Source organism: Tamandua tetradactyla, chromosome 4 (assembly GCF_023851605.1).
Source record: "Tamandua tetradactyla isolate mTamTet1 chromosome 4, mTamTet1.pri, whole genome shotgun sequence".
NCBI classification, from domain to species: Eukaryota; Metazoa; Chordata; class Mammalia; order Pilosa; family Myrmecophagidae; genus Tamandua; species Tamandua tetradactyla.
The window spans coordinates 37,237,679-37,254,186 of record NC_135330.1 but is presented as its reverse complement, the minus strand read 5'-3'; the positions used below and the strand labels follow the sequence as shown (position 1 = coordinate 37,254,186).

The 16,508-nt window shown below is 42.0% G+C and overlaps 1 protein-coding gene and 1 long non-coding RNA gene across 4 annotated transcripts in view; one reads left to right on the top strand and one right to left on the bottom strand.

The window, feature by feature from the left end:
• LOC143680725 (uncharacterized) overlaps positions 1 to 16,508 on the bottom strand; it is a 47,632-nt gene that overhangs the window by 20,746 nt on the left and 10,378 nt on the right. For all 3 annotated transcript variants that reach the window (XR_013174150.1, XR_013174151.1, XR_013174149.1), the window contains exons 2-3: positions 13,517 to 13,714; positions 13,285 to 13,370 (exon numbers count right to left, since the gene is read on the bottom strand). This is a non-coding gene — a long non-coding RNA (uncharacterized LOC143680725). The remainder of the gene's footprint in view (positions 1 to 13,284; positions 13,371 to 13,516; positions 13,715 to 16,508) is intronic.
• LOC143680722 (transmembrane epididymal protein 1-like) lies at positions 781 to 1,686 on the top strand. Its single transcript, XM_077157180.1, has one exon. It carries the CDS (start codon positions 781 to 783, stop codon positions 1,684 to 1,686), a length of 906 nt encoding a protein of 301 aa, XP_077013295.1.

The window sequence follows — 16,508 nt, the reverse complement described above, 5'->3', positions numbered from 1 at the left end:
ATGATAATTGAAGAGAGAAAAAAGTTGAGAAGCTAATTCACCTTAAAATGTAAATGCTTCACTGGAACTACTCCTCTCTACATATCTGCATTTTATTAAGATATCACACCTTAACACCCCCAGATTGATCTCACAAGATGGCTTTTCAGGTTCATCTACAGGCTAGTGAAGAGAGATTTGGGGGTAAGTGGGGGTCCCAAAATCGTCTGTTACAGAAGAATGAAAAGGCCAGGTAGGTATTGAGTGTGTTTATATGTAGTTCCACATGCAGATATTTACACACTTTTATGTTTAGGAAAGAATATATTTGATCTCAGTGTATGCCCAAAAAAATACATAAGGAAGCTTCAAGGATATGCAAAGGTCTGTGTGAATAACCCAGACCTTCTCTCTATAATTCTCATGCTCATGCTCGGATGAGCTCAGGGAAGCAGCAGAAGGGAGCAAGCCATGGGAGAAAATGACAACTACACAACTACGACCAGAGCAAACATTCCCACAGATGCGTACTAGGAAATATTCACCCCCTTTCTTTGGTAGAAGTCAATGAGTTCCTAGTGTACTAAAATGGAATGGAACAATGAGATCTACTCCACTGAAAGTGTAGGCTTCAGACCAGAGCTTTCCATTCTGTGGGGGAGTAGTGGGCAGAGAAAGATGATAAAAGTAGGTAGAAGTTATTTCTTTATAAACAGCCCAAAACTTGAGGGGCTCCTGAGGGAGAAAAAGGGAGAGAAAGATCTGAGTTTTGTTCTGCACCCTACACAGACCTGTAATTCCATGGGAAAGTTCAATGGTCATTTTTACCCAGGGCTATATCTTTTCTCTTTTGGACTATATCAGGCAATAGTGGTCTCTAAAGCCATGATATTCAGTGATTCTCTTCTGTTTCCTTCATGCCACCCCAAGAATAAGGAACGATGGACAAAACTGTGGAAAATATCCTTTGGTGGTTTGGTGAAGGTGGCAACTGGCTCCATTTTAACAGCTTATGTGGTCCTCTGCCTTGATGATGGTATGGTGCTGATGGACAAGCAGGTGCCACCAAGGTTTATGTACCCCAAAGAGTGGCAGCACCTCACCATGTTCATTCTCCTCATCCTCATTGGCTGTGTAGACATCATGAGCAAGAACTTGCTGCCTCAGAGGTGCGTGGTATTAGAAAAAGGTGTCCTAGCCCTGACCTTCTATGTGCTCCTGCTGCTGTTGGTGTCACATACTCAGATCTCAGCAGGGGTGGAGCTGCATGTCCACGCTCTGCTCATCTTGGTGGTGTTCCTGCTCATGCTGGTGCTGGCCGCAGAGCTGTGGGCTCCGGATTCATTTCACCTCTGGCTGATTGAGACCTTTCTGTTTCTGACAATGGGCTCCTGGCTGATGCAGGCAGGCTTTATTCTATACAGACCAGTCACTGGCTACCCATGGCAGGACGACGACATCAATGATGTCATGTTTGTCACCACCTTCTTCTGCTGGCATGTGATGTTCAATGCCTCATGCCTGTTGGGACTCTACGGTCTCGCTTCCTTCTGGTTTCATTGTTACAGACCCAGTTTGACGCTGATGAGGTCCAAAGAAGCTCCATATCCCGTGAGCACACCAGAACCTCTTGATAAGTTGCTACAGGAAGTGGAGCCACCTGAGAGAGATGACCAGCCTCTCTTCCTTTCAAAGAACTCCCCTTGAGGCAGGGCCAAGCACCTGACACAGCCCACCCCTCCTTCCCTTGTGGGTTCTCTCAGCCATGTGCATTGTCCTGTCTTTGGTCCCCAGAAAAGGTAAAGGCCCTGAAGGAAAGAAGGTTGTCCACATGTGCTGTTGCATCCCCTGTTCCTGAGCCTCTAGTCACTGAGGAAATGAGGAGAAAGGGACATGAAAAAAGGAACTCTGATGTGATCTTGTAAAGGAGGGAATGTAGGAGACAAAGACAAGGCCCAAAGAAGTAGGAGAATGTGCAAAGAAATGCCATGCTGGGAAGAGAATGCAATAAAAGGGGGTCCAGAAAGGGAAGAAAGCAGAGTCCAGAAGTCGTGCTATCACCAGCTGCTTCTCCAGTCACAGTTGCCTTTTTCCTGAAGAATAAAGACTTCTCACAAGTCAAAACTTCAATGGCAGGTATTTCTGTTTGCCAAATAAAGCAACACCATCATATGGAAAACACAAACAGATCCAGTACAATTCACATAGCCAATCCGGTTGAAATAAGAATTTCATCTTTTTCTTTTAATTTGAACAAACTAGCATTGCTTCAGATTTTTTACATAAAGATACAACTATCACTTTCATATCAGAGTTTTAAATTTCCATGAACGAAATTTTCATTAAATGTCACTGCATTTCTTACTTCTGACTCTATTCCAGCCAAAGCCAGGAGCTTAGCTACTTAACAAGCACCAAGACCACCAGCAATTCACTAGATCCTAATTTACTACACCCTGCTGTTGAGCCGTTGTCAAATACCACTCTCTACAACTTGGAAAGCCATCACCAGTTACAGTTTAACGAAATTATGCTATTTTGTACCCAACATTAAATCTTCTTGCACCACAACCACCAGAAGTCCTCACACACTCTTCGTTCTGGAACTCTAACTCTGATTTGTTATTTTGCCCATGCTGCGGATACTTGGCCTTGCCATTTCTCCTGCTGTTTCTCTTTGAGAGGTTTAGCCTCAACAACTAAAGGGTAGGTAAATTTGTCATGTTCCAGTTACCTAATTTCCTTCGCATGTTCCAGAAGAATATAACACTGTCGTGTACACAGCTGATGCTTAACAAAATCTTATTTCCTTCCCTAGTCTCACTATCCTGTTTCTTTTAAATATATTATCTTTCTGTGACCTCGCAGGAAACATCCATGGTCCTAAAACATTATCATTTTCTGAGCAGTGGGCCCCCTCTCTTCCTAGTCCTTAGATATTTCCACTTGTTATAATAAAATCCACTTGTTTGAAATTGTTTACTCTGTATACCATTTTATACCATACCTCCATAAGGTACACTCTTCACACACTTTAACTCATGTATGAGAGTAAAGCAAAAAATATTTGTTTGGTACAAAATTTTTATTTTGACTAGGGCTTTTCCTAAAATAACTTATGTGGACAGCTTAATTGAACACCGTAAGTACATGGAACTTTGAGTAGGGCATGAGATTTTATAGGTTTGTCCAGAGTGATGCCTCAATAAATCCCAGAAGGAGTTAACAGTGAATAAAAATGTATTTGCAAAGTCCCCTTGGGGGAATGGTGAGAAAGGGGGAAAATTCAACTTCCTCAAGTGGAAAATTCTTGATATTCTCACAAGCAGTGGGGACAACAAAAGCAATAGGCTGAATCCCCAATCTTGGGGTTTGTTCACATGAAACAACCCCGCAAAGGATAGGCTAAGCTTATTTAAAATTAGGCCTAAGAGTCACCTCCAAGGGAACCTCTTCTGTTGTTCAGATGTGGCCTCTCTCTCTTAGCCAACACAACAAGCAAACTCACTGCCCTCTCCCTCTCTACATGGGACATGACTCCCAGGGGTGTGGACCTTCCTGGCAATGTGGGACAGAAATCCTAGAATGAGCTGGGACTCAGCACCAAGGGATTGAGAAAACCTTCTCGACTGAAAGGGGGAAGAGAAAAATGAGACAAAATAAAGTGTCAATGGCTAAGAGATTCCAAACACAGTCAAGAGTTTATCCTGGAGGTTATTATCAAGCATTAAATAGATATCACCTTTTTAGTTAAGGCATTCACAGAGAGGTTGGAGGAAAGTGCCTGAAAATGTAGAGCTGTGTTCCAGTAGCCATGTTTCTTGAAGATGATTGTATAATGATACAGCTTTCGCAATGTGACTGTGTGATTGTGAAAACCTTGTGTCTGATGCTTCTTTTATCTACCTTATGGACTGATAAGTAAAACATATGGATTAAAAATAAATAAATAATAGGGGAACAAATGTTAAAATAAATTTAGTAGATTGAAATGCCAGTGATCAACAAAAGGGAGGGGTAAGGGGTATGGTATCTATGAATTTTTTTTGTTTTCTTTTTATTTCTTTTTCTGAATTGATGCAAATGTTCTAAGAAATGATCATGATGATTATACAATTATGTGATAAAAAAAGAATGTTCATATTGTAGGCTGATTGGTTTTATTAATAAAAATTAAAAATAAAAAAATAATTTAAAAAAATCCACTTGTTTGGAATAATTTACTCTGTATACCATTTTATACCATACCTCCATAAGATACACTTCCATTAGCTTTCCAGAAGTCTCCATTTAATATATGAAAAAACTATGACTCCATCAGATTAATTTGCCCACAGCCTCATGGACAGTGATTGAAGGTGGTATGTCTGAAAGATAAGTCCTTCTTCTCTTGTTGGAAACTCACTCTCTCCTCTGCAGATAATGGGAAAGTGGCTGACCAGTGAAATGAAATGGATGGAAAGGGGACAGCTAGGAGACCCAGCGTGCTGGCCCAGCAGTGTAATTAGTCCAAGCCCTCCTACACAGTATGTGTATGACATACTTTGGGCTCTGCCCCAGGCTTCCCTGGCTGAGGAAAGGCTGGTCAGACTCTTTACTCCAGGCCTAGACCTACTCTGATCTGGTGCAGATCAGAGTGGAGCCTGGGATGAGATGTTTCTAATCCTTCTTTGTCACACCTAGTTCCTGGGATTGTTCTATTATTTTTCATCCGGGCATTTTTTTCTATTGCCATTCTGGAACACAGGCAGGGTAAATGATGAAAAAACCCAGAAAACACATTCAACTTGCTCTTAAGTCACTTGTGCCCCAGTTCTAAACTGATACACAAATATTTGGTAAATAATGAATTTTTCTCATTAAAGAATTCTTACAACTCAACAACAAAAAGACAAACAAACCAATTGAAAAATGGACAAAAGATTTGAAAAGGCATCTTTCAAAGAGGGTATACAAATGGCCAATAAGCACATGAAAAGATGTTCAACATCATTAGCCATTAAGGAAACGCAAACCAAATCAATGAGATAGTAATTCACACCTACTAGGGTAGACACTATTTAAAAGACAAAAAGTGATTGTTAGACAGGATGTGGCAAAATTGGAAGATTCTTGCATTGTTGATGGAAATGTAAAATGGTGCAGCAATTGTGGAAAACAGTATGATGGTTCCTCAAATAGTTAAATACAGAGTTTCTGAAAAATCCAGCAATTCTGTTCCTAGCTATAAGACCCCCAAAATATTGAAAGCAGGGACTCAAACAGATATGTACATATCATTGCTCAGAGCAGCATTATTCCCATATCCAAAGGGTATAAACCCAAGTGTCCACCAACAGATGCTGCTTGGGAGGTATACAGTGTTTTTAAATTTAAGAAATGTTTAAATAATTTTTTAAAAGGGGAATCTGTGTTTCCTGACATTGAAATAATCTATAAGATGAAGTGACCCGACCTCCCTACCCCCTCTCTCTCTCCGCCGGACCGCCGCGCGGCGCACGCGCCCCGCAGCAGCCGAGCCGCCCGACCTCCCTACCCCCTCTCTCTCTCCGCCGGACCGCCGCGCGGCGCACGCGCCCCGCAGCAGCCGAGCCGCCCGACCTCCCTACCCCCTCTCTCTCTCCGCCGGACCGCCGCGCGGCGCACGCGCCCCGCAGCAGCCGAGCCGCCCGACCTCCCTACCCCCTCTCTCTCTCCGCCGGACCGCCGCACGGCGCACGCGCCCCGCAGCAGCCGAGCCGCCCGACCTCCCTACCCCCCCTCTCTCTCCGCCGGACCGCCGCGCGGCGCACGCGCCCCGCAGCAGCCGAGCCGCCCGACCTCCCTACCCCCCCTCTCTCTCCGCCGGACCGCCGCGCGGCGCACGCGCCCCGCAGCAGCCGAGCCGCCCGACCTCCCTACCCCCCCTCTCTCTCCGCCGGACCGCCGCGCGGCGCACGCGCCCCGCAGCAGCCGAGCCGCCCGACCTCCCTACCCCCTCTCTCTCTCCGCCGGACCGCCGCGCGGCGCACGCGCCCCGCAGCAGCCGAGCCGCCCGACCTCCCTACCCCCCCTCCTCCCCCTCCTGCTCCGGCTGCTCTCCAACCAACACGGTGCCCTCTTCCCCCGCCTTCACCGTGCTCCTCCGCCACCAGCCTCGACAGCCTTGCCGCCCTCACCTTTCCTCCTCCAGAACAACTACTGGGGGAGTGGAGATAATACAGAGCAACTCCCGGAGCCACGAGGGAAATCAAAGGGACAGCGTACCCCATCCTGGAACGGCTGACTATCTGGGAGAACCAGCTCCGGTGAGATCACCAAGGGGCACGGGCTTTCCTGGGTGGGACAGCAAGCGACCGGAGTCCCTCCCTTCCACCTTCCCAGGCCAGCTGGTAGAATTGGACAGGCGGTCCCCTTAGGCCGCGGCGGCTGGTGCCCCCACCACACGAGGCCCCCCCGGAACAACTGAGATAGTTGGGTCGGAAATCCCCAGACTGCGGAGAACAGTGACCGGGGGATCCCTTCCAAACACGTGACTCCCCCGTCGGCTGGGAGCAGTGCACTCTCCCGGGCTGCGACAGCTGGCGCCCTCCCGCCACGCTTGGTGCCCCGGGCCGACTAGCTAGTTTGGCCGGACGCTCTCCTGTGCTGCGACAGCCGGCGACCCTCCCCGCGTTTGGAACCCCGGGCCGGCTGGCATTCTTCCGGGACGCTTCGGTTGCCGGGCCTCCCCTACGGCGAGAGTTTTCCAGAGTTGAGGGACCCACAGCAACTTTCGCTGGTGGAACCCACAGACAGGCGTGTGCCACGTGTGCCACCTACTGGGCAGGATAGGAAGAACAGAACCCAGAGACTGCGCAGAAAAATCTTTCAACCTGTGGGGTCGAACACCCGGGGAAATCTGACTAAATGCCCAGACGCCAGCAGAAGATAACGGATCACGCTCAGAAAATTGAACATATGGCCCAGTCAAACGAAGAAACCAATAGTTCAAATGAGATACAGGAGCTGAAACAACTAATGCTGAATATACGAACAGAAATGGAAAACCTCTTCAAAAACGAAATCGATAAATTGAGGGAGGACATGAAGAAGACATGGGCTGAACATAAAGAAGAAATAGAAAAACTGAAAAAACAAATCACAGAACTTATGGAAGTGAAAGATAAAGTAGAAAAGATGGAAAAAACAATGGATACCTACAATGACAGATTTAAAGAAACAGAAGATAGAATTAGTGATTTGGAGGATGAAACATCTGAACTCCAAAAAGAAACAGAAACTATCCGGAAAAGAATGGAAAAATTTGAACAAGGTATCAGGGAACTCAAGGACAATGTGAACCGTACAAATATACGTGTAGTGGGTATCCCAGAAGGAGAAGAGAAGGGAAAAGGAGGAGAAAAACTAATGGAAGAAATTATCACTGAAAATTTCCCAACTCTTATGAAAGACCTAAAATTACAGATCCAAGAAGTGCAGCGCACCCCAAAGAGATTAGACACAAATAGGCGTTCCCCAAGACACTTACTAGTTAGAATGTCAGAGGTCAAAGAGAAAGAGAGGATCTTGAAGGCAGCGAGAGAAAAACAATCCGTCACATACAAGGGAAACCCAATAAGACTATGTGTAGATTTCTCAGCAGAAACCATGGAAGCTAGAAGACAGTGGGATGATATATTTAAGTTACTAAAAGAGAAAAACTGCCAGCCAAGACTCCTATATCCAGCAAAATTGTCCTTCAAAAATGAGGGAGAATTTAAAACATTCTCAGACAAAAAGTCACTAAGAGAATTTGTGACCAAGAGACCAGCTTTGCAAGAAATACTAAAGGAAGCACTAGAGTCAGATACAAAAAGACAGAAGAGAGAGACATGGAGAAAAGTGTAGAAAGAAGGAAAGACAGATATGATATATATAATACAAAAGGCAAAATGGTAGAGGAAAATATTATCCAAACAGTAATAACTCTAAATGTCAATGGACTGAATTCCCCAATTAAAAGACATAGACTGGCAGAATGGATTAAAAAACAGGATCCTTCTATATGCTGTCTACAGGAAACACATCTTAGACCCAAAGATAAATATAGGTTGAAAGTGAAAGGTTGGGAAAAGATATTTCATGCAAACAACAACCAGAAAAGAGCAGGAGTGGCTATACTAATATCCAACAAATTAGACTTCAAATGTAAAACAGTTAAAAGAGACAAAGAAGGACACTATATACTAATAAAAGGAACAATTAAACAAGAAGACATAACAATCATAAATATTTACGCACCGAACCAGAATGCCCCAAAATACGTGAGGAATACACTACAAACACTGAAAAGGGAAATAGACACATATACCATAATAGTTGGAGACTTCAATTCACCACTCTCATCAATGGACAGAACATCTACACAGAGGATCAATAAAGAAATAGAGAACCTGAATATTACTATAAATGAACTTGACTTAACAGACATTTATAGGACATTACATCCCACAACAGCAGGATACACCTTTTTTTCAAGTGCTCATGGATCATTCTCAAAGATAGACCATATGCTGGGTCACAAAGCAAGTCTTAACAAATTTAAAAAGATTGAAATCATACACAACACTTTCTCGGATCATAAAGGAATGAAGTTGGAAATCAATAATAGGCGGAGTGCCAGAAAATTCATAAATACATGGAGGCTCAACAACACACTCTTAAACAACAAGTGGGTCAAAGAAGAAATTGCAAGAGAAATTAGTAAATACCTAGAGGCAAATGAAAATGAAGACACAACATATCAAAACTTATGGGACGCAGCAAAGGCAGTGCTAAGAGGGAAATTTATTGCCCTAAATGCCTTTATCAGAAAAGAAGAAAAGGCAAAAATGCAGGAATTAACTGTCCACTTGGAAGAACTGGAGAAAGAACAGCAAACTAATCCCAAAGCAAGCAAAAGGAAAGAAATAACAAAGATTAGAGCAGAAATAAATGAAATTGAAAACATGAAAACAATAGAGAAAATCAATAAGACCAGAAGTTGGTTCTATGAGAAAATCAACAAGATTGATGGGCCCTTAGCAAGATTGACAAAAAGAAGAAGAGAGAGGATGCAAATAAATAAGATTAGAAATGAAAGAGGAGACATAACTACTGACCTCACAGAAATAAAGGAGGTAATAACAGGATACTATGAACAACTTTACGCTAATAAATACAACAATTTAGAAGAAATGGACAGGTTCCTGGAAAGACATGAGCAACCAACTTTGACTCAAGAAGAAATAGACGACCTCAACAAACCAATCACAAGTAAAGAGATTGAATTAGTTATTCAAAACCTCCCTAAAAAGAAAAGTCCAGGACCAGACGGCTTCACATGTGAATTCTATCAAACATTCCAGAAAGAATTAGTACCTACTCTCCTCAAACTCTTCAACATAATCGAAGTGGAGGGAAAACTACCTAATTCATTCTATGAAGCCAACATCACCCTCATACCAAAACCAGGCAAAGATATTACAAAAAAAGAAAACTACAGACCAATCTCTCTAATGAATACAGATGCAAAAATCCTCAATAAAATTCTAGCAAAACGTATCCAGCAACACATTAAAAGAATTATACATCATGACCAAGTAGGATTCATCCCAGGTATGCAAGGATGGTTCAACATAAGAAAATCAATTAATGTAATACACCATATCAACAAATCAAAGCAGAAAAATCACATGATCATCTCAATTGATGCAGAGAAGGCATTTGACAAGATTCAACATCCTTTCCTGCTGAAAACACTTCAAAAGATAGGAATACAAGGGAACTTCCTTAAAATGATAGAGGGAATATATGAAAAACCCACAGCTAATATCATCCTCAATGGGGAAAAATTGAAAACTTTCCCCCTAAGATCAGGAACAAGACAAGGATGTCCACTATCACCACTATTATTCAACATTGTGTTGGAAGTTCTAGCCAGAGCAATTAGGCAAGAAAAAGAAATACAAGGCATCAAAATTGGAAAGGAAGAAGTAAAACTATCACTGTTTGCTGACGATATGATACTATATGTAGAAAACCCAGAAAAATCCACAACAAAATTACTAGAGCTAATAAATGAGTACAGCAAAGTAGCAGGCTACAAGATCAACATTCAAAAATCTGTAGCTTTTCTATACACTAGTAATGAACAAGCTGAGGTAGAAATCAAGAAACGAATCCCATTTACAATCGCAACTAAAAGAATAAAATACCTAGGAATAAATTTAACCAAAGAGACAAAAAACCTATATAAAGAAAACTACAAAAAACTGTTAAAAGAAATCACAGAAGACCTAAATAGATGGAAGGACGTACCGTGTTCATGGATTGGAAGACTAAATATAGTTAAGATGTCAATCCTACCTAAATTGATTTACAGATTCAATGCAATACCAATCAAAATCCCAACAACATATTTTTCAGAAATAGAAAAACCAATAAGCAAATTTATCTGGAAGGGCAGGGTACCCCGAATTGCTAAAAACATCTTGAGGAAAAAAAACGAAGCTGGAGGTCTCGCGATGCCTGACTTTAAGGCATATTATGAAGCCACAGTGGTCAAAACAGCATGGTATTGGCATAAAGATAGATATATCGACCAATGGAATCGAATAGAGTGCTCAGATATAGACCCTCTCATCTATGGACATTTGATCTTTGATAAGGCAGTCAAGCCAACTCACCTGGGACAGAACAGTCTCTTCAATAAATGGTGCCTAGAGAACTGGATATCCATATGCAAAAGAATGAAAGAAGACCCATCTCTCACACCCTATACAAAAGTTAACTCAAAATGGATCAAAGATCTAAACATTAGGTCTAAGACCATAAAACAGTTAGAGGAAAATGTTGGGAGATATCTTATGGATCTTACAACTGGAGGTGGTTTTATGGACCTTAAACCTAAAGCAAGAACACTGAAGAAGGAAATAAATAAATGGGAGCTTCTCAAAATTAAACACTTTTGTGCATCAGAGAACTTCATCAAGAAAGTAGAAAGACAGCCTACACAATGGGAGACAATATTTGGAAATGACATATCAGATAAGGGTCTAGTATCCAGAATTTATAAAGAGATTATTCAACTCAACAACAAAAAGACAGCCAACCCAATTACAAAATGGGAAAAAGACTTAAACAGACACCTACCAGAAGAAGAAATACGGATGGCCAAGAGGCACATGAAGAGATGCTCAATGTCCCTGGCCATTAGAGAAATGCAAATCAAAACCACAATGAGATATCATCTCACACCCACCAGAATGGCCATTATCAACAAAACAGAAAATGACAAGTGCTGGAGAGGATGCGGAGAAAGAGGCACACTTATCCACTGTTGGTGGGAATGTCAAAGGGTGCAACCACTGTGGAAGGCAGTTTGGCGGTTCCTCAAAAAGCTGAATATAGAATTGCCATACGACCCAGCAATACCATTGCTAGGTATCTACTCAAAAGACTTAAGGGCAAAGACACAAACGGACATTTGCACACCAATGTTTATAGCAGCGTTATTTACAATTGCAAAGAGATGGAAACAGCCAAAATCTCCATCAACAGAAGAGTGGCTAAACAAACTGTGGTATATACATACGATGGAATATTATGCAGCTTTAAGACAAGATAAACTTATGAACCATGTAATAACATGGATGGACCTAGAGAATATTATGCTGAGTGAATCCAGCCAAAAACTAAAGGACAAATACTGTATGGTCCCACTGATGTGAATGGACATTCGAGAATAAACTTGAAATATGTCATTGGTAACAGAGTTCAGCAGGAGTTAGAAACAGGGTAAGACAATGGGTAATTGAAGCTGAAGGGATACAGATTGTGCAACAGGACTAGATACAAAAACTCAAAAATGGACAGCACAATAATACCTAATTGTAAAGTAATCATGTTAAAATACTGAATGAAGCTGCATCTGAGCTATAGGGTTTTTTTTTGTTTTTGTTTGCTTGTTGGTTTGTTTGTTGTTGTTGTTTTTTACTATTACTACTACTTTTATTTCTTTTCTTTATATTGACATTTTATATCTTTTTCTGTAGTGTTGCTAGTTCCTCTAAACTGATGCAAATGTACTAAGAAACAATGATCATGCATCTATGTGATGATGTTAAGAATTACTGAGTGCATATGTAGAATGGTATGATTTCTAAATATTGTGTTAATTTCTTTTTTTTCTTTCCGTTAATAAAAAAAAAAAATAAATAAAAAAAAAAAAAAAAAAAGATGAAGTGAAAAATACAAATGCAGAAAAATATGGAGTGTACACTCTAGATATTGAAGACAACTGTGTACTTATCACTTCATAAGATCTTAAGTTTTCTTAAGGGCCATAGGGCAAAAGAGAGAGAGGTATTTGATGAAGGGCCCTTACAGAGACTATAGTGACTTGTCTTACCTAAAGCACAAAACAGCAAGTATCTCCATTTGAATCGTGATACGACTGGATTTTAGCCTATACCTGAATGACCATATAATTTATCACTCAAATCTGGACACTTAAGAGTGAAAAGGGTAACATTAACTTTTGCCCTGGGCAACAGGTAAAAAACAAACTGCGCAGACAAATCTAGATTTATGGCTACGTTATACTGGGGAATGAATCATGTACCCCACAAAAGGCTTGTTCAGATTCCATTCCCTGGTCCTTGGGACGTGATCCTATTTGTAAACAGGTGTTGGTTAATGGTGCCCAAATCAAATGAGGGTGGACCTTATTCCAATATGGCTACAGTCCCTGGCCAACAGCTGGCAGAAAAATGGGGACCCCTGACTAAATTACAAGGAACTGAATTTGGCCAGCAGCCAGTGAGTTTGGAAGAGGACCCTGAGTCTCTGATAAGACCCAACACCTTGATTTCATATTGGTGAGGCTGACCAGAGGTCTCAGCTAGCCTGTACTGGGCTCCTGACTCATGAAAAGTGTGAGATAATAAATTCAGACTGCTTAAGCTCCTAAATTTATGTTGATTTGTTATGCAGCAACAGAAAATTAATGCAGATTGCAAGAAAGGCTTGGTAAGAAACACTGTACCACCTTGACAGCTGTGTCCTTATTACTAGAAGATTGTTTCCAGAATGAAGCACGTAAGTAGCTTCAGGACCATTGAGTTCTTGTCTGTTAGTCTATGGTCATAAGGCCGTCTTTGTGAATTTAGTCCCCTAAGTGCCTTGATATTTCCTTGGGCCCCAGGAACCAGGTGGCTTGGATGATGCCCACTGAGATACTGGAAGTCTGAGAAGGAGGTTATTGTGTGTATGTAATTGGCTTTACCACTTCAGGTAGCTTACCAGGTAGGTCAGTATTGATGGCCAGGAGCTGAATTTGCAGAGGCTCCCAATGTCCCTCTTGGAGGCTGCATATATTAATTAACTGGCTGTAAAACAGATAAGCCCTTAAATCTTATTGGCTTAATACAACAGAAAGTTATTTCTATCACAAACAAAGTTGAATGCCAGAGTTAGTAGGCAGACTTCCTCATAGTCTTTCAGAAGCCATTCCCCTCCAATATTGTGGTTTTACCTTTCTCTGTGACCTTGTGTCCACTATATTCAGCCACCAGATATGGCATAAGACAAGTTGAGGAAAGTTTTAGTGGGCCAGGCCTTGAAGTCAAGTGTACATCACTCTACACACATTCCATTTGCCCAAATTCAGTCTCTGGGAGGCTGGAAAATGAAGCCCCTGGCTGGGCAGCTCCTTTCTAGCAAGAACTCTACCCTGTAGAAGAGAAGCAAGAATATTTGGTGGTCAGATAATTGTATCTCCCTCGGGGAATTTTAAAATTTACACTAGGGCTCCCAAGTAGCAGAACTTAGAATCTTGAATGAAAGAGAGCCAAGTTTAGCTCCTAATTGGGGGATGCGTATTTCAATTTGGAAAAGAACAGATCTATGGGAAAGGAGACTCAGGGTGCTTCAGTTCTACCCTCAGACATGAGTTATTAGCATAGTCATAAAGGAAGATATATGTATAAGAGAGGTAGGGTGAGCATGCGCTTCCAATTTGCTAAAAGTTTCCAGAAGAAAAATAAGTCAAAATAGGAGAGTCAAAAAGTACCTGAAATTAATATGTTGCAATTGTGCAAAGAGGTAAAAAGCCCACATTATAGAAAATTTTGAAAAGAAAAATTATGAGCTGTTGTACCAGGAGAAACAAAGCACATATGTCTTTTCAAACCAAGAAATTAGAATGTTGTTTTCCATCTCTTGTGAGTCTTGTTTTGGTAAGTCCATGACAAACCCCAAGGCTTAGTAACTCTTGAAATAAAATGAAAGTTTGCGACGTCAACAGATGGGCTGTCCTGATGGACTGTCTCTGACCCTGTGCTCATCTCCATGATCCTGCTCTCTGCCCCGCCCTACCCTAACCCCTAGTCAACCCACTGGCCTTTGCTCTTTTTGTGGTATATTTCTGCCCTGCAGCAAGAAGAGTTGAAATAATTTGATGATGATGATGATGATGACAAAGCCTCTTCTAAGCAGGTGTTAAATTAAAAAATGCTTTTGGACAGCATCACTAAAATCCCATAACCATTGATGAGTTTTTAGTGTAACTCTCTAGATGCCATTTCCCTCCAAACTTCTACCTCCTGCATGAACCACTCCTTTCACTGAAACTTTAAAATGCCCATATCACTGAACATGTCATTCCACGCTGTTCAAATCTGCATGGTCCAATATGGCAGCACTATAAACATATGACGACTGAGCACTTGCAATAGCTTGTCTGAGTTGAGATGTGCTGTAAATGTAAAATACATACTGGAGTTTGAAGAGTTAGTATGAAATGAGGAATGTAGAATCTTTCATTTCTAATTTTGATATTACTTACATATTGAAATGTTTTGGCTATTCGGGTTAACTATAATTTCTCATTAAAATTAATTTCACCTGTTTTTTACTTTTTTAAATGTGGCTGTTAGAAAATTCAGAATTACACGCGCCATTTTATTTCTATTGAGCACTGGTAGTCTAACTAGTTTTCTAATGTATGTGTGTGATGTGTATAGCGGGGGTTGGAAAAAGTTATGGTGTGTTTAAACTGTAAGCTGAGATAGAGAACTATATACTTCTTTTATCCTCTGCAGCATTCAGCAGGATCCACACTAGTTGACAAATTCATGATTACTGACTTCTTGCTCACTTCGGCATTTCATGATGCCAGATAAGGGACTATAGCTGAGCCCATCAGAATGCAGCGTGGGATGGGGGAATGGGTCTTGCTGTGCAGCCAGGGACTCCATGGGCTCCCATGGTGAAGCTGAGCTTTCCACATAAAACAGCTTTCCAGGGACTCAGTGTCCACAGACTCTGAAGCTGTCTAGCAGTTCTGCTAATTACTCATCACCATTGGCTTCTTTCTCCATTTCTGTGGTTCGGGTTGGTTTGGGTTGGGTGATTCTTATCTTCAAAGTCCTGGGATCAGGATGCTCATGTTTTAATGAACAGCATGTTGCTTTGGTGCCTGGCCAAGGCGGGCACCTGAACATCCCAAATGGGACCTTAAGTGGGGCCACCTGTCCTGTGTGCGCACCACTTTCAACCTGGCACCACCATTGGGCCAGTGCTGGCATTCCGCCCTCCTCTGACCTCTGGCACCCTGCTCGCAGCTGGGGAAATGAATGTGTGAGCTGGAGGGAGCTCTGCTTACCCCACCGGACTCAGGCCACTGTCCTGAAGTCCTGGGAGCAACAGGAAGAGTGACCAAATGCAGTCCCTCTTGAGGCCTGCAGACCACATATTCTGCAGCCCTGACCTGCTGATACTTAGAGGAATTATGGACCTATGCTCTCTCCCAGACCAAAGCCAAAAAGTGAGGGTCCCTGGGGTTCTCGTTCCTCTGATTCACTTCAGAAAAGTGCCACGGGAGGATATTCCTTTTGAATCTCCTCTCTCTGAGCATTCAGCTCTACACTGCTTTCCAAGCGTTTCGATAAAAACCCTTTTAGTTTCACTTGAGAGAAAATTATGGCCAACACCTTTTAAGATAATGGATATGATAGCAAGTCAAGGGAAACTAGAACTAGAATCCATATTTCCTGACTCCCAGTCAATGTATTTTCGACTTGCTCATGATACCTTCTTAAAATGGTGCTTCTGTACCTCAAGGGTAATAATGCTCACCTCCAGCTTAAAGAATTGCAGAGGATTTTAAACATTCTTCTCTTTACTCATATATTTACCTTCTTTTTCTACAATGACTATATATTAATACAACAAAACACCTAAAATTCAAATTTTAAATGAACAAAGCTGGTTCCTTCAAAAAGTAGAATGAAGCACCCCCACCCCCATGCCACATGCTTTCACACTCAAATCTCCACTCCCACCGACTATCTCAGTAGCAAGAAGCAATCTGAATTACTGCCATCTTCAAGTGCAATCAGCGATTTAATTTGCGGGGCAGTAAGTGGGCTTAGGAAAGAATGGAAATCTGGATGAGGGTGAGGGGCTCAGAGGCAGTGCTGTGACCTCAGTGTAAACTGCTCTCCTGCCCACCGTACCAGCTACTG